Source organism: Physeter macrocephalus, chromosome 6 (genome assembly GCF_002837175.3).
Source record: "Physeter macrocephalus isolate SW-GA chromosome 6, ASM283717v5, whole genome shotgun sequence".
Lineage (NCBI taxonomy): Eukaryota > Metazoa > Chordata > Mammalia > Artiodactyla > Physeteridae > Physeter > Physeter macrocephalus.
In genome coordinates, this window is record NC_041219.1 from 73,741,212 (window position 1) to 73,763,805 (window position 22,594).

At 39.6% G+C, this 22,594-nt stretch overlaps 1 protein-coding gene across 6 annotated transcripts in view; it reads right to left on the reverse strand.

The window, feature by feature from the left end:
* Positions 1 to 22,594, reverse strand: part of ITPR2 (inositol 1,4,5-trisphosphate receptor type 2) — a 537,217-nt gene that overhangs the window by 205,867 nt on the left and 308,756 nt on the right. For all 6 annotated transcript variants that reach the window (XM_024129066.3, XM_028491109.2, XM_028491111.2 and 3 more), the window contains one exon: positions 17,775 to 17,883. In XM_024129066.3, coding sequence (XP_023984834.1) covers positions 17,775 to 17,883 — 109 coding nt within the window. The remainder of the gene's footprint in view (positions 1 to 17,774; positions 17,884 to 22,594) is intronic.

Consider the following 22,594-nt stretch of genomic DNA (forward strand, 5'->3'; position numbering starts at 1 on the left):
GTCCCGCAGAGCCGCTAGGCCCGTGAGCCATGGCCGCTGAGCCTGCGCGTCTGGAGCCTGTGTTCCGCGACGGGAGAGGCCACGACAGTGAGAGGCCTGCGTACCGCAAAAAAAAAAAAAATGTTCCTGGGTTTTTTTAGTCCTTTTAGCTTTGTGATATATCCATAAAAATGCTCTGATGATGGTTGTTCTTATATAGGTCAGACTGGCTCTCCACTTCCAGAATAATGTACCTTAGTCTAGTTTTTAATTATAGGTAATATTTTCTCACATACACCTTTGATTTTCTACTACCATGTTCTATGTCTCATGTGTACTGCTTTACATACATGTATAAATGTTTACCTGAATGATCTAAGAAAATTCCCTTCTCTTGTGCAGTTAGTGAAGTAACCATTTAGAATCCCACGGGAGAGATTACAACAAAAATCAAAACAAAAGTGATCAAAAATCTTAATTTAGCTATACAGTCACTTGTTTACAAACAGAAGGAATTACTGTGTGAATGTGTCTGGAAGTATTTTTCTGATACTACTTACCTTACATTTGTTAGAAAGACTTGATTTTAAATATACAAAAAGAAAAACTTTACACCTAAGCAAATAAAGTAGCACTGCTTTAAGCTATCAGAAAAATGTTCTATAAACCAGGAGATTTACAAAAGTAATACTATGACTTGAGTCATTTTCTTTCTTAAAATAAGGAGAACTTATCACTTCCTCCCACATACAAGCACAAGGAATAAGGCATTGAGGCTAGGCTAAAAGTAGTGCTGCTCCTGGTTGTGTTATGTTTTTTAAAATTTACTTTATCTGGGCTTCCCTGGTGGCGCAGTGGTTGAGAATCCACCTGCCAGTGCAGGGGACATGGGTTGGAGCCCTGGTCCAGGAAGATCCCACATACCGCAGATCAGCTAAGCCTGTGCGCCACAACTACTGAGCCTGCGCTCTAGAGCCCATGAGCCACAACTACTGAGCCCATGCACCACAACTACTGAAGCCCACCAGCCCTAGAGCCCATGTGCCACAACTACTGAGTCCGCGAGCCACGACTACTGAGCCTGCACTCTAGAGCCTGCGAGCCACAACTACTGAGGCTGCGTGCCACAACTACTGAAGCCCATGCGCCTAGAGCCCACGCTCTGCAACAAGAGAAGCCCCCGCAATGAGAGGCCCATGCACCGCAATGAAGAGTAGCCCCCGCTCACCGCAACTAGAGAAAACCCGCAAGCAGCAATGAAGACCCAACGCAGCCAAAAATAAATAAAATAAAACAAATAAATTTATTTAAAAAACCTTGCTTTCTCTTTATGTGAGTATTAGAAATAACTATTTAAAAAACTGATCACTTATCAAAATGAATAAAATTGTGCACGTGTGGTTTACAAATAGTAGGAAACCCGTCCTCTAGAAAAGGTATATTTTTCAATGAAGGATTTTAAGCGCGTATTTTTTATGAGAGGACCAGAATGATAAACTGCTAAAAGGATACTCCTGAATAATTCTTTAATTTGGAGCAGATAGAGAAACTCCAAAGATCATATCTGAAACTTCCAATTCTTTGTGATTGTGCTGAAACACTGTCAAAAGTGCCCAAGAAAAAAACTGGACTATGCTTTTGAAAGTCAGGCCAAGGCTAAAGACTATCACAAACATTAAATTCTATCAAATTTAAAAATTTTCCCATTTTGTGTTTTCAGAACGAGTCAGATCTATATAGTGATTCAATTTTATGCTCAAACATCTATACATGTACTTCCCAGCATCACTGGAATTTTTATGCCAATCAACGGTTTTCTTTCAACATTAATCCAAGATATGAAACAAGAGGAAAGCAAAATCCTTTTTCTATGTTTCTTTGTTGGTTTCGACTGATTTAAATAATGTTTAAAAATAACTTCCTAAATCTCTGCTTGTAGATGCCAGCAAACTGCTCAGTCCATTCCGGCTGCCCTCAACCAAATGAGCAAAAGAGAAGCGTACACAGAAAACGTTTATACACGTCTTATCTATGAGTAGAGTAAAGTCTGAGGTGGTAATATAGGCTGATCACGTCACCCAAAAGTTCATAGTTGGAGTCCTAACTCCCATTACCTTAGAATAGGACCATACTTGGAGGTTCGGGCTTTAAAAAGGAGAGTGAATTAAAACAAGGTCGCTAGGGTGGGCCCTAATCCAATATGACTGGTATCTTTTATATGAAGAGGAGATTTGGAGACAGACACGTGTACAGAGGGGAAGGCCACGTAAAGACTTGAGGGAGAAGACGGTCGTCTACAGGCAAGGAGAGAGGTCTGGAAGAGACCTTGCCCTCACAGTCCTCAGAAAGAAACAACTTCCCCAACACCGTGATCTCTGGACATCTTGCGTCCAGAGCTCTGAAAAAATAAATTTCTGTTGTTTACCAGCCTGTGGTACTTTGTTATGACAGCCCAAGAAAACTAATGCAGGTGGTATCGTGTCAATCCTTAGTATTTTACCACAGAGTATAATGCAGCTCGTGGCACGTTCTCAGGAGGTGTGGTTATCTGACTAAAACGGTAGAAGTGAGGCCAGGCTTTTCTCCAAATAATCCTCTCTCTGGTGCCTAATCCCTGACCCAGAGGAACATCGCTCAACACCCGTCCCTCAGCTGCGTGGAATCACTGGCCGCCGTGGCAGAGGCCTCCCTGCGGCAGGCCCTTCATCTACTCCTCAACTTCCTGCCCGACCCTGGAATAGTTCCCAAGCTGTGTGAGATTTTCTTTTCTCCCTAAAATACAGGCACAGCAGACATATTCAGTATGCTCTTTCCAGAAAGTATCCCTGGCAAGAATCAGCAGGATGGTATGCAACCGTGTGAATCTCATCTTACTTTCAGGAAACTTCAGAGGTTGAGGAGAGCTGACTCTTGCCAACAGACCTCAGAGGGAACTGTGCTTGATCTCAACTGTGAGATACATTCCCAGACCCTGACACACCCCTTAGGACTGCAAAATGTAAAAATCTCTTCTATTCTAATTTTTACGTGATTCTAGATAGAGGTGAAGAAATAATTTCATCGCACATCAGTGAGTTACTATATTTTCCAATTTATTAACTCTGCTTTAATAATAAGAGTATTCTGGCTTAAAAAAATGAGAAAAAGAAATACTCTTATGAAAACCTGAGAATGCAGTATTCTTCGCAAGATCTTGTAATGAGATCTTGCAAGCTATTTTTAAAAACAGATTAAATTCAATGTTGAACAGGTAGTTTACTAAGGAAGAGAAGATCCCACGGCACTGTGAACAAATAGGTTCCCCTTAAAATGAGTCTCCTGCTGTGTTTGGCATACTGGTTTAACACACAGATAACTCTTTGGTAATAGGCCTTAAGATCAGGTATCTGTAGGGAGGCTTTTCATTCTTATAATTAAAAAATGTTTTATTCAATATGGAGGTTCCTCAGAAAACTAAAAATAGAGTTGCCATATGATCCAGCAATCCTACTCCTGGGCATATATCTGGAGAAAACCATAATTCGCAAAGATACATGCACCCCGATGTTCATAGCAACACTGTTCATAATAGCTAAGACATGAAAACAACCTGACTGTCCCTTGACAGATGAATGGATAAAGAAGATGTGGTACATATATATTGGAAGTTCGCTCAGGTTCTTCTGTAACATCTTACGAAAAACCCAAATGAACTTTTTGGCCAACCCAATACAATGGAATTCTACTCAACCATAACAAAGAAAGAAATAATGCCATTTGCAGCAACATGGATGGACCCAGAGGTTATCATCCTAAGTGAAGTAAGTCAGAAAGAGAAAGACAAATGTCACATGATATCACTTACATATGGAATCTAAAATATGACACAAACGAACTTATCTACGAAACAGAAACAAACTCACAGACATAGAGAACAGACTTGTGGTTGCCAAGGGGGAGGGGAGGTAGGTAGGGGAGGGATGGAGTAGGAGTTTGGGGTTAGCAGAGGCAAACTATTATATAGAGAATGGATAAACAACAAGGTCCTACTGTATAACACAGGGAACTATATTCAATATCCTGTGATAAACCATAATGGAAAAGAATATGAAAAAGAATATAGATATATATATAACTGAATCACTTTGCTGTACAGCAGAAATGAACACAACACTGTAAATCAACTCTACTCCGACAAAATTTTTAAAAATGTTTTATTAATTGAGGAATAAATGAAACAACTCAAAGTGGACTGAATTACTGATCCCCAGAGGGAACAGCACAATACATCAGAAACTATCATGCGTAATAAAAATGAACCTAAAAGCTGCACGGAGCATACACACTGCTTTCCACTCGTTACCCAGAGCACGGTAGAGGCCACCCAGGCCCAGGAAAACTTTATCAACAGTCATTAGATAAGGCCCTAGGGTGGAAGTTGTGCTCACTGTATCTTCCATCTCAGCCTTGTCAATTATCTTCGCATGCAAAGGGAGGATTAGAAATTAAGACCATTAGTGAACGTCTTGAATACGCTATTTGTAGCCCAGTTCACGATCATGATCTGGTTCTCAAGTTCATAGCTTCAGACAAAGAAGGTGTAGTTACCAACCTTGGGACTCAGTCAAAGGCCTGGGGGAGTTGAGTTTCAATGTCTTCCTGAGGGGCTTTCAAGGGCTGAAGTCAAAGACTAACTTTTCGCAAAACTAATGCGGAAGCGTTATTCCAATGGCAATACATTTAGTTAAGTAAAGGAAAAGGAGAGAGAATTCAAATGTAAAAAAAAAAAAAAAAGCATGTAAGTTACTGAGTTAGAACTTTTAGCCCTTGATTTTAAAGTAGGAATTTTTCATAAGAAAAACCTTTTTTGTTGTTGTTATATTGTGACACAATTATTTAAAGATGGTGCATATAAAGAAGAAAAGAATCCAAAAAGAACAACTTAGATGTCAGTCAAGATTTCAAAGATTAATATTCATGAAAACAATTCGCAAACAACAGTCTATGATCCAAGAGCAAAAAATGTTGCAGCAGATGTCTTGTCAAAAGGCTACAGACTGCAAGAAGTAGCAAACTCTTGTCCATATGTTTTCTCAGCCTGAGAAAAGATATCCTCAGCCACTTCAATTCTGGAGAACACAGAGTGCCTGTGTATATAGTGAAGTGGAAGCGTTTCTGTCCGGGAACTTTGAGCCAAGAATTCTGGTTTCATTTGGAAAGACGTGGCATATACAGTTAGGTGGAGCATGCATACGAAATCAGCCAAACAACTTAAATAATCTAAATTACTCAATCTGTCAAGAAGCAGAAATTGCAGAAGAAACTGGAGTGGTCATCGGTTGTTTTGGCCTTCCTGGCACCCTTCCCCTACCTTTTGGCAACAGTACCCCAACTCTCTCATGGGGAACCACTCTCCAGTCTTCCATGCTGTTTTGTGAGGACGGCTTGTTAGTGGCCCGCCTTAAACAGCTGCTCAACAGTTGGGCTTGTGACTATGAAATCTTGGGTTAACAGGCAGAGGAAGGGAGCAAGCTGGCACTTGGGAAACTAGAGGGGTCAGTGGTTCTGATTAGGTCAAAGGACAGTCATAATGGGTGTAGTTAAATAAGCAAGCTGAATGGGAGAGAGGAAAGGGCAGCCAACAGGATGTCTGAATTCATTATTGTGGGGAAGGAGCGGTTCCTGGTGATAAAAACTTCCAAAATGTTGCCAAAGAAGTCAGTGATGGGTGTGGAGGGGAGAAGGTCAGTGCAAATGCAGGGGTCAAGGGCCTGAGGGGCCAGAGTGTTGGATGCACGGCCCACGTGGACTGAAGCTGCCCCAGCGATGGCAGGTCTGGGGGTGGGGACACAGAATGGGAGCCAGGTTCCAAAGTCTCAGAGAACTGAGAGGGAGGGACTGGAATGCTGGCAGAGCCAGGGTGATCGAGTCAGAGGGCCTCAGATTTTAAAAGACAGCAGAGGAATGGGTCTAGAAGTAACCAGGAGAGAGAACAAGAAGACAAAGCCTCTTCACTCAGTGGGTATGAGAGAAAAGGTCTAGTCCACAGAGCTACTGACAAAGAGGGGTGGCCTCAGGGAGAGTGACTCTTCATTTAAAGTAAGAAAGTGGGGGATGGACTGGAAGTTTGGGGTTAGCAGATGCCAACTATTATATAGAGAATGGATAAACAACAAGGACCGACTGTATAGCACAGGGAACTATCTTCAATATCCTGGGATAAATCATAATGGAAAAGAATATAAAATAGAATGTATGTATATATATATATATATAAAAAACAGAATCACTTTTCTGAACAGCAGAAATTAACACAACATTGTAAATCAACTATACGTCAATAAATAAATAAATAAATAAATAATTTTAAGAAAAGAAGGTGGAGGGAACACATAGAGGAGAAGATAATGACATAGGAGCACCTTCTGAGAGGAACAGAGTGCAGAGGAAGAGCCTGGGAGACCGAGGAGGAGAGAAATAGCAAGGTCGGGGCAAGGAGATGGGCAAAGCCATGGAGACAGCAGCAGGACCAGGACTGGAGGAAGGCCTTAGTGTTTACACTTTGTGCCCTGAATGGCAAAAAGCATATGGAATTGACATGTCTCTTTCAAGAGAGTGGGCAATTGGCCAACAGCCAGAGGTCTTATCTAACTCTGCCAACGGGACAGGGAATCTCAGCCGACTCTACATATGGTGCAGCCCATTTGTTGAATGAATAAATGACTGCATGCACCATGGTGGAAGATGATGAGAAGCCTAAAGAAAGCATCCTTCTCAAAGGTACGCCCAAGTGTGAGATTACTGCTGGTTACCACATACCTTCTGGCAAGCACATCTCTGGTTACTCTATGAACATACTCTGGCATTTTGAGAGAAAGGGAAATTGACTCAATACTTGGGATGGAAATTTACAAGTACATGTCTCTGAGTTAGAATCTTCAATATTATTCCATCTATCTGATATTCATTACAAGCATTCGATTTGATTCTAACTGTCACATGTCCTCACTTAGATTTTTTTGTGCCACCAACTCATTAAACCAAGCTGCCAGGATGTGTTCATTAACACATCATGTCTGTTTTCCCTACTCCGTGGCTGCAGAACTAGTATAGTCTGTAATTTGAGTTTTAATTAAAAACTCAGCCAAAGGCTAAGAAAAACTGGGAAAAGATAAACCTAACATCGCACTGAGCAATCTGCAAATATTCAAAATGTTGTATGCTGTTCTGGTGTAACCAAGATTAATCCAAAAATGCTTGAGAGTTTCAAGTACCAGATGGAATGTGCAAAAACCGAGCCTACCCTGAAGAAATCAGCAAATGGTAGCTGTTCAAAATCATTAAACACAAGAAGAAATATCTTAAGGTTTTTTGTGTTACTTGAAACAAGAAAATAGTTTTCCTCTGACAGCTATGAGTGATGTTCTTGTGGCTTTGTAAGTTGATACCAGACTAGAATGAAAGGCAGCCTCCCGCAGTGATTGCAAACATGGGCTCTGGAGCCAGAAGGCCTGAGTTTTCACCCTAGCTCCACCATTTTCTTGCTGTGTGACCTCGGACAAGTTCCGTAACCTTTCCGTGCTGCAGTTTCCTCAGTGTGTTGTTACGGAGGTTAAATGAATTAACACTGTAAAGCATTTATACAAGCACCTGGCTTTTACTATATAGTAAACACCACAGAAGTTGTAGCTATTGCTATTATTTAGGGTATGTACCTAAAAAAGAATGAGAATACATTTCCTTTTCAAATTTTTTTTTCAAGATTGTTTGAACCTTCAGGTTTCTAGAGGTAGTAAAAGAACTGAAAGTCTGAAAGGGGTGGTTTCACAAGGTGAAATCAAATTTAAATGGTCATTTACAGAGTAGATCATATACAGAGTAGAAACAGAACACCTTGATTCATCCCTGGCTCTGCCACTTATGAATCATATGATTGTTACCAGATCATTCCACACTCTGGGCCTCAGTTTTCTTATCTATAAAATGGAGATTAAAAAATATTTTCCTACCTCAGAGAGTTATTGTGAGGTTCCAAATGCCCACAGACACATTGTTACTTTGCAAATGGCTTCTTCAGAGATGCACAATCAACAATAGTTAAATAACAGCAAGGACAATAATGTGGTTCTAGTGCCTCATATACTAGGTCGGGTATCTCCTCTGTGAGGACCTGTTCAAATAGTAGTCCAGAGATGAAGGTATCAGACGGAAAAAGTAAAATGTCTCAGGCCCGATCTGCTTCAAGCCTTTACATCCCTCTTCCTTGTTACGCTCGTAACAGCAGAACAGTTCCAAACACCAATTTTGTCCCGTGGCAGGAGATCCTCGTGCTGCTCGAGATCAACAGTTAGTGGCCTCTACAGCTACTTACACTAGTTAGCCTGACAAACTCAGTGACCAGTTCAGCAGGGGCACTCCAGAGCCCCAGTTGCTCTCAGGTTCTCCTGGCTTCACAGTGGGCTCGTCCCCCTTCTTGTGTGGCCTAAGTTCCTTGCTTGTTCTTCCCAGCCCCTTCTCGGGGAGCGGGGCCCTTCCTGGGAGAGAAGCCAGTGGCCGGAACCTTCCTCCCATTTGTTTGCCTCCAGGTCCAGCCATCCTGCCTTTGCTGCAGCTTCCCTGAGCTGAGCACCCACTCAGCTACTATGTCTGAGGATTCCCCAGTTCTTTCCCTTCCAGGCAAGAGAGCAAGCAAAGACGACACAGCCCATCGGACAAAGCATTTGCTGCAAGATAATCCCCTTCAGTGCTCTATGCTGTATGTAGCTCTCCCTGCAGCTGGCCCAACTCTGCAGGTGTGCCAAGTACCAAGAAACCTACCATGTCCTGGGTTACGAAGAGACGCAAAGTAGAACTGAAGTGATACTTCTAGAACGAAGAGACGCAAAGTAGAACTGAAGTGATACTTCTAGAACCCACTTCCTGGATATGCCTAGTGAAGGGCAATGTGCTGTACTAGCAGACAGTCACTAACATTTATTGCTACTATGTATAAATCAGTCAGTCCACAAACACTTAATTGAGCAATGATTGTGTGCAGGGCACAGTGCCAGCCATGGGGAACACTGAAGCGAATAAGATTGCCCATCTCTGCCCCCAATAGTACAACACTTATGGCGTGTGGATTGGGACTGGAGAGAAATACAGAACTAGACCTTTACAGAATCTCAGCTCTGAAAGGCCTTCTGGGCATTTCTTCATCGTATGTATCAGACCCATCCTCAAGGAGTTTCTAATTTATTTAAAATAACAACACACACCAAAGAAATCCTTCAGAAGGCAGGATAATAAAAGGTCTTGTTAGTGTACTAACAAGACAGACATGATTTTATAAGTGCTGAAATGATTACAAACTAGAATAATATGGAGTTAAAAGAAACTAATCACGAATGCATCCTGAAAAAGAGTTTAGGTTAGATTTAGGTAGAAATAATTAACATGATAGTTTAGTAATATATTAATTTTAGTGTTTTTTCTTTTATTCTTTTTTCTTTTCTTTTACTTTTTATATTATCCATGTTTATTTTTTAATCACAACACCATTTTCCACCTACAATCTTTAACTACCAAGTGTCTTACTGGAGGCAATAAATAGTTGGCTAATTTTTGAGTATTCATAATATTTTCAACATGATCTTTTTTTTTTTTTTTTTTTTTTTTTTTGTGGTACGCGGGCCTTCCTCTGTTGTGGCCTCTCCCGTTGCGGAGCACAGGCTCCGGACGCGCAGGCCCAGCGGCCATGGCTCACGGGCCCAGCCGCTCCGCGGCACGCGGGATCCTCCCGGACCGGGGCGCGAACCCGGTTCCCCTGCATCGGCAGGCGGACGCGCAACCACTGCGCCACCAGGGAGGCCCTCAACATGATCTTTTAGTCACTGATCTCTACAGAATCAAAGCATATCTCAAAAATCATTGGGGCAGTGATGTTATTATGTCAGATTTTTAAGTGGGAGAGTAAAGGCAAGATGTAATTAAGAACTTTATAATTTTTGTTAACAATGAGGTTACAATGACTTTAGTAATTCTGATAAACGTATCACTTTGAATGGCCTAACAAGCGACCAAGCCAGCTCAGCAACTAAAGAGTAAATTTCTAAACATAAGTATTTCCTTTGTGCCCACCTGAATGGTCAGTCTTTTGCCCAGATAAAAATATAAAATAAAAATTCCAAAGTGGAAGAGTATACCAATTATCTTTCTAAAACAGATCTCTTACTGTGAGGAGACATCAACATAATTTCATATTTCCAACCATTTAGTTACCTAGTTAAAACACAATACACACATATACGCACACACACATTCACAATACAGGAAGGTAGTACTAAAGGTTTGCAACAGCACTTACCGTATCTAGTTTTAAAAAAAAAAACATTTGAACATAGGGGAAAAACTGTACTCACCTCTAAAACGTATGTTTAAAAAAATTCTACAAAATGCAGCTGATGCTAAAACTGAAATTAATTTTCCCTTAGCAAAACAGTTATTATTAAATTCTTAAGCTACAGTGCACTCCGAACAACAATTCTACTTACATCTGTTTAGTTGCCTCCTAAAAAGTGAAATGAGTGTATGCATAGAAGGTGAATGATTCTGCACAGACTCTTAGGATAAGAGGAGCTTGATACAATTTACAAATTTGCAACAATGTGATTACTGTTGGGACTGCGAAGTCTGCATATTTGATGAAGGAGTTAAGTTCCTTGGTATATATCTGACATTCCTTTAGCTTGTTCCTCAAAATCAGAAATAAAAGATTAACTACAATGATTTTTTTCCTGCTGAGGAAAACAATAAAATCTAGTTAACTCAGCTGACGGTAAATTTTTAAGTTAAAAGATGGAAGATATTTTAAAAATAACTCAAGGCACCATTTCTTAAAGATTTTTATTCCATATCAATCCACATACCAACTTGCAAATCAAGAAGCCTCCGTCTGCCAGCATTGTTCAGTGTGTAAATATCACCTACCCCACCTGGGCATTCATAAAGATCACAGCTCTCAATCAGATGCTATGCTGTTTGCTGAATGCCACATTTCCACAAGGGGCTATCTACCATGTCATCTTATAAAGCATTGTTTAGAACTTTTATATATAATATTCGGGCTACTAGCAACTCAGACCATGATCACAGGGTGGGTCTTGGGGAGCTCGGATATTGATCTGTAGGTCTGTAAAAATAAATCTTAAAAATCTGCACAGCTTGGGCTTCTCTGGTGGCGCAGTGGTTGGGAGTCCGCCTGCCGATGCAGGGGACACGGGTTCGTGCCCCGGTCCGGGAAGGTCCCGCATGCCGCGGAGCGGCTGGGCCCGTGAGCCATGGCCGCTGAGCCTGCGCGTCCGGAGCCTGTGCTCCGCAACGGGAGAGGCCACAACAGTGAGAGGCCCGCGTAACGCAAAAAAACCCAAAACAAAAAACAAAACAAAAATCTGCACAGCTCTTGCATCATATTGTTCCCTAACAGCTCCATCTAAAATCTTCAAGCCTTTCCTTAGCAGCTCACTGAATAAATGGCTTATGCTTTCCAGTACTCATGCATACAAATTTTATCAAGAACAAAACTAAAGAACTTTTCATTTTATTTAGTTGAATATCTGAGAAAACAGAAGAGTTGCGATTGCAAGTCGTATCATCTGTTTGGCTCTAACATGCTAGTTAAGACCTCAGGAGCCAAAATGTTTGGATGGGATACCAGCTCTCTTCACCTACTAGATGTGTGACCTCAAACTCTATACCTCGGTTTCTTCATCAGTAAAAGAGAGATATAATACTACCTATGACAAAGAGTTAAAGTTAAATAATATAAAGGATCAGGAAGAGTATCTGATTTTCAGGAAGCTCCCAATAAATGCTAGCTATCATTACTTTATAAAAACCAGAGCATAAAACTACACGAGAGTAGAAGTGATTTCTAGATCTCTTTGCAATAATATTCCAAGGATATATGGCACTTCAAACCTGAACGTTTTAAGAATATTGAACTTGACTAAACATCTTTGTCGTCCTGTAGATTACATGTATTGTCAGTGTAACTTACGAGTAGACAGGAATATATTTACAGGGGAACTATGATTGGCATTCTAAATAGGTCAGCTTCTTTGACTGCAATGGAAGGAAAGAGACCGTAAATCACCAGTTCCACAGGCTACCAGGGAATATTTTCAGTACTCATTATCTTTTCCAATTCTACAGTACAGAAACTATGAATTTTATATATTCAGGATCAGATCTTATAGACATCTTTACTATTAATGATTTATATGTTTCTCCCTTTTTATGAGAGGGAATAGTTTGTAATGCTCTATAAATCTTAATAGAATTATATACTGAAGAGTATAAGGTGAAGAAAATTGACCAAAAAAAAAAAATCCTTAAAACCAAACCAATCCATTGAACCCAGTCCTTCCTATTTCCTGCTCCACCTTCCACCAGCCCACCTCTATCCAATCCACCCAGCTCCTTCTAGCTCCTGACCACCTCAGGTGAACCCTTACTCAGACCTGGACCTACAATACCTCGAAGTACACAAACCTAAGGTGTGATGCTATAATTAAGCCACACTGTTGAGCAGCACACACATCCTAACAGGTCTTTCTATTTTGTGGTAGAGAGTCACAGAAATAAGAGTAAAACAGCATGGCGCTGAGGATGGAGAACATTAGAAATCACACTGCCTTAAAGCCCTTTAAAAAACATTCCTTCTCTTCTCTTTCCCTGCCTACATTTTCCAACATACATATTTTTTTTAAATGCAAATAAACATGCCTGCTGTTGTTACCTTAAAGGAGCCTGTCAAAGAGAACCCATCCCAAAGGAACACTGAGCGTCCAAGGTAGAGTTATATATATCCTTTGTAACTTTTTGCTTTTCTACCAGAATCGCCTAAACAAACAAAACTTTATAAAATTTTTATAAAACTTAGCTAACTTTCCCCCTTCAGGACTTTCAATATACAATTTTCATGTTTTAACCTTCAATTAAAATAAGTACTGTAACTTATAACAAATGGTACAGAGGTGATCACTGGATTTCACACAGGCATGCCTAATAGAAAATTCAATTTTCATTTACTTATACTATTCTTTGGAATCTTCAAGATATTGCCACCCACATCTTCTCTCTCATCCTTTTGGTGCAAAGGAACACAAAAGCAAGGAAGAATATTAAGTAAAATTAATTAAGGAATTGTAATCAAAGGGATTACAAATTGTAAATGTTTTTAAGGTAGACTAAATACCAGATAAAACGTAGTTACATGATGATTTTCCTTAATATATCATACATAGAAGGCTAATAAAATCAGAAAACTCGGTCTCAAAGTCGCAAATTGCTTTAAGGACATCTGTTTCAACCATGAAGCAAATTTGGTTCATTGCTCTATTTTTAAATTTGCACCAGCTACACACAGACACACACACACAGACACACACACACACACACACACACACACACAGCTTAGTGTGGCAACACCTGCTCTCACAAGTATATGCTGGAACACACACACACACACACACACACACACACACACACACACACACACACACCTTCCAGTATCAGAGACCAAATAAACAAAAATGAAAATGGAGATTTTCTTTTAAGGTAAGATTTTAAATTTAAATAAGTGAAGTCTCAAATGTAGTATTTGGATAGCTTGCGTGAAAAACCCTGGTGTGAGTTTTCTGTTTTAATTCTGAGAGATCTCTTGGGAATGCTTCGATACACAGACAGAAGAAATCCAGTTGATTAAGCGTTAGACAACCAGGTATTAGGTAATGTATGTAACACTGCAATTCAATTCTCTGAGTCCCTCCACATTACAAACCTGGAGATAACACTGCCTGCTCTATATACTTCCTAGAACTGTTGAAAGGTAACAAAATATTTTAAAATACTTTGAAAACAGCAAAGTGCTATACAGTCAAAGCATTTTTTGTCATATTCATTCACATGTAAACTGCCCTACATTTTAATCCACAGGTAAGCTCTCCATCTCCACTCTACATGCCATTTCTCAGTGTCAGTAAAAGGATCATTGTGATAGACTGGATAATGGCCCTCCCCAAAGATGTCTATGCCCTAACCAACCAGAACCTGAGAACGTTACCTTACACAGCAAGTGAATTTTGCAGATGTGATTCAGTTAAGGATCTTTCGATGGGGAGATTATACTGAATTATCTAGGTGGTTCCAATGTAATCACAAGTGTCCTCATAAGAGGGAGGCAGGAGAGTCAGAGTAAGAGAAGGGGATGTGACAATGGAGTCTCTGTGTGTGTGTGTGTGTGTGTCTGTGTGTGTCTGTGTGTGTCTGTGTGTTTTCAAAAAATTATACATACATGTACATATATATATATATATATATATACACACACATATAGATACAGAGAGAGAGAGAGAGAGGGTGGGGGGAGGGGGAGTTGAAGATACTACTGCTGCTGGCTTTGAAGATGGAGGGAGAAGCCATGAGCCAAGGAGCACAGGAGGCCTCTAGAAGCTAAAAAAGGCAAAGAAACGAATTTCCTCCTAGAGTCTCCAGAAAGAACATAATCGACACCTTGATTTTAAACTTCAACCTCCAAACCGTAAGATAATAAACATGTGGGTTGTAAACCACTAACTTTTTGATAAATAGGAAACTAATATGATCATGAAAACACAACCACCTGTTATCCCAGGACTGATAGTCACAATTTTTTTCTGAGAATACACGATAAGTTGTAAAATAATAGCTTTGACCAGTTTCTGAATCTGTTTCCCAAGCCCATGTCCCCCAGACCGGCGAGTCCTTTAGGTCCCGTCCTCTGGCACGGATAACGGAACACCAGCTGTGTAAGACGGGCCAACTGACAACACGTAGAGATCGTCCAGGCCTGTCTCTTTCCCAGCATAGGTATTTGAATCATTCTGGATCTAACATGCTTTTAAAAAAAATTTCTTGAGGGGAAAAAAGTCTTCTCCTTCCACGAGTAGAAATGCTTCTCATTCTAAAACATTTAGAATGAAAAAGTTGTCTAAGATGTAGAATTCTTTCAGCTAAAAATTTTTTTCTTACTCTGTCTTTAGTAAACATGGAAATTAAGAAATGATACTTATAAGTCTCTTTCAGGTTTTTCTTTCTAAGTTAATGACTACACTTCCATATTCTTTAATATTTTCTTAGAGGTTTTCTAAACCTTTATCTATTTTGGATATTATATTCTGCTATGTTCTGCCTGCCCATGACTTAAAATCTGGACCCCAAAACATGCTGGACAAAATATATGAACCTTTCTTAATAGTGATATACACCATTCGTAAAAGTTGGCTGTGATCTAATAAACAAGATTAGGCAGAGAGGAAGGAGTTCCAATTTAAGCCCTGGTTCTGACACTGCTGTGTGACCTTGAGCAAATCACATAACCTCTCTGGTCTCAGTGACATCATCTGTAAAACAAGAAACTTGAACTAAAACACCCAGATACAGTGTCTTAAAAGAGAGGTACAAAGTATTTTGCTAATTCTATTGAGAAAGTAGTCACCTCTGGCAAAAGCAATTGATAAGTACTCCTCATTAGCTCCTTCACAAAGATAACACTACGGATACTGAGGCTTGTTTGGATTTTAACAATCCTGATTCCAGATGTAGCAAGGCTCAGTGCAGGGAAAGCCTGAGGGACACTGCAGGCACACTGAGTGGCACAGATTTCTAGAGGCTAATGGATGAGGAAGGGTCGGGGGAAGCATAGGGGGCACCATGGAGAGCCTGGAACACCAAGGCAATGCAGAGCCCCTGAAGGTTCCTGAAAAGCTCTCATGATCTCTGCAGATTGTGACCGGAGTCCACTAGCATGTGAAATGTACCCCGTGGTGGCCCTTAGCAAGCTGTGCCATTCGTCACCTTCTCCCCAGTGCCCAGGCACAAGAACCGGCACTTAATAGTTGCTCACAGTGTGTGTGAGCTGAGTGAATGAGCCCAAATAGCCTTCCTCGTCTGACCCTTTCCCTGAGGACCGTGTCCAAAGGGTGCCATGCATATTATGCGTGATGGGAATGGTGTCCTTGGAGTTATGAAAACAGCAGCCCTGCCTCCCTTCAGGAGGTCTCAGGGAGCTGCGCTATTGGAGTTTTCTAGACAAGAGGAAATGAAAGCCTGAACTAGTGACAGCCCTGGGAATGGAAAGGAGAAACAGTTGCCAGCATGATTTACTTTAGGGTGGTTTGGGAGATTTGCTGAAATACTCTTGACTAGTCAGAGTAAAATTTTACTTGATTTCTTCCCTATTTTCCTTTAGAGAAATTCAATAATAATCTATTATATAAAATTGGAAGGCTTATTATGTATCTCCTGTTAAGCACAAGTTACTGTTATCATAAACCTCACTCTTCTGTCAAAAATTCATATGATCCCATTTTTCTACCTTTAGGATCTAGTACATCAGCCAAAATCAAACAATCTACAGCAATATTTTGAGGAACCAAAGAAAAACAACAAAAAATCCCAAGGAACTCTATGTACCATTTTTTTAAAGGATACCATATACTCAAACTTATAAGCATATTTCTTGAGTCCTATGTCACAGAAACATTTGCTAAAACTGCACTGACCACCTCACCTGTATTTTGATGTTTCTCAAATATAGATTAAATGAACACAAAGCTGAAGTCACTTTGATTATTGAAGAAACATCTGATTCAGATGCTGTATTTTAAAGCTATGCCCCTTCTATTAATATCCAAGATTCCACTGTATTTCTTTTCTACAAGAATACTTTTTAAAAAAACCCTACCACTACAATCTTTTTGGAATTAGGTAGCATATACATAAATGAATAAATAAAAATAAAATCCTTCCAATTTTAAACACAGCAGATGATTAGTATTTACAGAAACAGACCAAAAAATTATTAAGGAGCATGGTACAAATTATGTTTGATACCTAGCATAAAAGTAAAGGGTAAAGGTAGCTAGCTAAAAAAACCTACACTAGATATATATTTTATATTTAAGTGTATCACCTTGGGTATTAAACATGCTGCTAGCTATCTCTTAATGAGCAACTGAGCTGTCATTTTTTTTTTTTTTTTGCGGTACGCGGGCCTCTCACTGTTGTGGCCTCTCCCGTTGCGGAGCACAGGCTCCGGACGCGCAGGCTCAGCGGCCATGGCGCACGGGCCTAGCCGCTCCGCGGCATGTGGGATCTTCCCGGACAGGGGCACGAACCCGTGTCCTCTACATCGGCAGGCGGGCTCTCAACCACTGCGCCACCAGGGAAGCCCTGAGCTGTCATTTTTAATAACAGACTGACAATTATTATCTATAAGCTGATATTCCCTGAAAAGTCATCTGTCCAATACTTAAGAATAGAAACTTACAGTTGCATTTATTTTAAAAAGTATTATTTTATAATACTTGGTATAATATTATAGAAAATGACATGAACATGTATTTACAATGAAAAATCAACATTCCAAAATGCACAGACCATTTCAATATGCAGCAGAACTTTATACAGAATCTTAATAACACATCTCAGTTGCTCATTGTTAACAAAATTTACTTGGTCTGTTGATGTTACATGAGAAAAATATACATAATCAAGATAAAATATAATAAAAAATAAACCAAATACTTGGGCCATTCTAATCTTAGTTCCTTCTCAAATCAAAGCAGACATGAGAGTTGAATAGCATAAAAACTCAGATTATCTAATTCATCTAAGTACACAACACCATTAATACATAATGCAAGGAATTATATAATAGCCTATTGTAATTCATTCATTATAATATTCTAGAAATTCTATTTTATTTTTAAATACTAAGAAAAAATTTTAAATACCTCTTCCACAAAGCTGTCTTTCTTCTCTAGCATTTCTCGTAAAGTTTGAAGAATTTTAATGCACAATTTTTCTTCTTTCTCCATCAGTTTCTTTGTATGATTGATCAACCTTAAAAGAAAACATTAAACTTTAATAGGACAGTGGTTTCTCTTCAAGCTATATACTAACATCATATACTAGAGGAAAAAAAATCACACTGTTATTTGAGAGTATAAAGCAAACCAGATACATGTTGTCGAAGTTTTAAAATTATACTTCAGCTTATAAACTTTGTAATATAAAACCTTTGTTTTATAGTCAGTTTATCCCAGTGTACATGAATATCTGCAATATATTACATTTTATTACATTATGGCATACTATACTATTTTCTATGTACTATATCACATTAACTGTATAGTAGAGTAGTAGTACACAACTTTGGAACCTTAGCATTAATGGGCTGCTTTCCAGTTTCCATTAATAATAATTGCTAGTTTTCACTGCTAGGGCTTGGTAGAAACAGGCAGTTTTTGTGATTAGAATAAAAAAAAAAAGTAACATCAAGACAGTCTACCCATTTACTATTGTTGCTATAATTTGGGCAAAGACTCTAATTAATTTTTCAGTGGTGACTTCTGCACCGGTGCTCTGTCAAGAGAAACGTTTGCAGATCACAGTTCTATAATATCTCCCAAAACTCAGAATCAAGTAAGACGTTCAGAATCCGAATTTACAGCTTAGCACATATAGCTCATGTCGTTAAAAAGCTGGTTCTCAAAATGACCCTGTGAGATGTGTCCTCCTAGAAAAACAAAACGATGTAGAATATAATGGAGTGATCTGATTTCAGTGACAAAACAGGAGTCCTGAGGGACAGAGCCCTGAGGAAAAGTGAGCTTTCGCTAGATAATGGCCAGTAGTGCTTATCAGCTCTCAGGGTGAAGTAGGAGGGCTTCCCCTGGATTTTCTCCATTCATCCTCACAGCAAGCTAATGTAATAGTTTCTATTATCAGGCTAATTTTGCTAATGAGAAAACAGAGCCCCAAAGAGATAAAGTAACTTGCCTCTGGTTACACAGTTGTTCAGTGGTGGGATCTAGAAAATAGGCCCCAGGACCATCTGACTTCAGAGCCAAAATTCTGAAGCACCACTTTGTGGAGACGGGACAGTTCACTGATGAAGAGTCCTGACACACACTAGGTTGTACACAGCTGCCTCTTAAGTGACACGGTAAGTGCTATAGCAGAGGCAGTGGCAAATGCCATAAACTGGACAACGAAACAATTATATTCTGTTGGGGAAGCTGCTTAGGGCTGATCAGAGAAGGTTTCGGTGACTAGGTAACACTTAACTATACAGATTTCACCTGGCAGGGAAGAGTGGAGAGAAAAGGCATCCTTGCAAAGGAAATGAACAAAGGGCAGATGCAGAAAGCTGATGGCACGTCCAGGAAATAAGTACTCTGATGCCAGCTGACACTTAAAGACATGGAAGAGGAGAGTGTAAGAGGTGCAGTCTGAAAAGAAGGAACTAGGAATATCATGCTAAAGAGTCTGGAATTTACTCTGTAGAAAATAGGGAACCACTGTGTTAAAGGACCTGTGTGACCCTGCCTACCTGTGACAAAGATACGTCAGATGGAGGTGGGAGCAAGGGCACAGAAGAGTGGGAACAAGCAAGAGATGAACAGGGCATGTGATGGGGTAAGCATACCAAAAGCAATATTGAAACAAAACAGCCAAGACCTGGCAAACGATGACATACAGAAAGTGGAAGAAGATAGGGAAGGGAGATCACAGATGCCTGAAATGGGTGAGCTGGGTCAATAGACGGACAATGATACTTTTAAATGACACCTATTTCATACTGTGAAGGAACAGTGATTTCCTTTTAGACAGGTTACATCTGGGCAGGGTGTTATACGTCCATGTGGTCAGGCACAATAATTGTTCTAAAGTCCTCCTGACAAGAAAAAAAAAAACCTGCCTCTCTAAAACTTCAGCTATTTAGTCTTTTTTTCCCACATGATATAGTCTTTAAAGATATGAAAATCATTTGATGGACACTGTAAATTTCTTTTGATTTCTTTTCTCTCTTAGGCCATTTCCACTTCCTTTAACTTTTCTTTAGCTAAAATATTTAATTCACTAACCACCTGAAAATATCAGTGGGAATGAATGAACACTTGCTCAGGATTTATACAGGTATTCGTCTGTCATATAATGTTTGGTTGAGTTAGATCAGGTGACTTTCAAATACTTTTTTCTATGAACCCACCATGCAAATACATGTATGTGAGTGTATTTGTAAAACTAATGCAAAAGTTACCTTTACTCTATGAGATGCACTCTGATAGTCTGTATTCTTTCCTAATTCATTTTTAAAAATTAACAGTTGCCTCTTCTCCCAAACCACAGTTTGGGAAACACTAAGCTTCTTCCTTCATAAGAGAGGAGTGAGTGCTGATATGAATGACCTATAAGCAGCCACCATAAAAGCTAACACACACAACGACCTCTTCTCTTCTCTCTTACTCTATGTGAAATCTGGTCCTTTCCTGGGGTTTAGCCCTCACATTCTCCTGCAGACCCACCTGACTCACCAAGTTCCAGGAATTAAATTCATTTGAGGAAGTCAGGAGGCCCACTTAAGGTCTATAGCAATTAATGAAGTTGGACTCTAATTTTAATAGATATCTTTGCAAATAAAACTCTTGGTTCTTCCCAGAATTAAGGAAGGAGTAAGTAAACAGATATCCCTGAGCCTCTGGCCATACTACAATCACACACATACAACAGAACAAAAATCTTTTCTCTAACCACTACACTATGTGTGACATCCTCTTCCTCCACCTGGGTGTAGGACCTGTGATATAGTCCCATTATCATATCGCTCTGCTTCCGTCCTTTGAATTTACCTAATATTGCAACAGATGTGCTTCATCTTCAGCACAGGTCAATATTTTCTTGATATTCTGAGTTACTTCATATTACCTTCTTATAGACCTATATCTTTAAGTTCTAGACGAGTGCTGTCCAACAGAACTTTTTCTGTGATAATTAAAATATCCTGTATCTGTGCTGCCTTAGTTGTTGGCCACTAGCTACACATGGCTACTGAGTACTTAAAATGTGGCAAATGTAACTGAGGAACTAAATATTTTATTTTTATTGTAATTAATTTAAACTTTCATTTAAGTAGCCATGGATAGTTAGGAGCTACTGTATTGACACTCTAATTCTCGACACTCAATCAGCAAACTCTTGTTCTAAAGGGCCAAACAGTAAATATTAATAGTTTAGGCTCTGTAGGCCATGCAGACTAGGCAACTAGTGGGTTCTTCTACAATAGTATGAAAGCAGCCATAGATGACAATATGTAAATAAATGTGTGTGGCTGCGTTCCAACAAAACTTTATTTGCAAAAATGATCAATGACCTGTGAGCCAGAGTTTGCCAATCACTTGTCTAAACTATCAAGTCTCTGGGATATAGCTGTAGTATCATATGAATATCCTGGAGTTAAAATTCTCAGGCTTATTACCCACTTTTTAACCTATATTCTGTACATTGAAACCTATATTCTGTACATTAATACCTGTTCATGGGAGGTTAAGTATATTTGTCAAAGACCCTATTTTTACACTAGGCAAATACCTCTACTTAATTTTTTTCCCCAGTGGCTTCCACCATCATCAGTTTTGCAGACACTCCGGACCTCTTCATTTAAAAATTCTTATTAGAAGACTGGCCAATGTCCAGACAAACCCATTCTTCCCGGTCCCCTTAAGATATAGTGATCAAAAGCCAAGAATCCATGATTCTGGCCATAATAGAGAAACCCACCTATTCTTCAACATGACCCCTGCAGTCAGTTCTTTGTACCCCATACCTTGTTTTCTCTCCCCCAATCCCAGCTTTAAGTGGTAAAGGAAAGAACATTCTTCCTGTGTCTCCACAACCTTCAATTTCTCCCTCAGTATGTCAATAGAGGAGGTTTTGAGACCATTTCAGTTGTATCCTCAGCCGCACAGGAATAGGCTGTGATGGATAATGGTCAAGAGGGTTGGAAGCCTCTTCTGACTCTCCATCCAGATACTCTCCCCAAGGTGACCAAGCACCTCTGATTGGCCATCTTGCGTCTACATGTGATTATTTGTGCAAATCACTCAGCCAAGGGTCCTCAACATTAAGATCTGTCTTTTCTCTCTGGAGCTACTTACACTTTTTCTCACAACTGCTTTTATTTCCTTAAGCATTGTTCCTTTACCATTGAAATGCAAACATGCTACGATTAACACATCTACTCTAATAGACCTGACAATAGCACAAAAATGCTGAGAGAAATGCGTAAATGAGAAAGCTACGGATGAGGATCATCAAGGCAGCATGGGAGGTGCTGGGTGGAGACTTAACAGCTCTTCCCCGAAGCATGCCTGGGCCTCAGCTTTCTCATCTCTAAAATGAGGCTCAACCTCGCAGAGCATTTGTGCAGATTAGATCACACAGGTAAGCACACACAGGATAACAGTGCACGTAGGAAGGCCTCAATAAATGCTACTACCCTTTCCTTCCTCTCTCTGTTAATGAAAATCAGTGACTTTAAACAGGAATCTTTTAAAAGTTCATACCATACAGTTATAGAAAGGAACCAGAACCAAGATACTCTTTTATGTGATATTTTGTGCCCAATAATGACATTTCATTTTCAGCAAATATTAATAAATATAAGTTGAACGTCACCAAAACAGAATTTCTGTTGAATCAGACTAATTTATTGGAGGTATATATATATATATTTTTTTTTTTTTTTTTTTTTTTTTTCGGTACGCGGGCC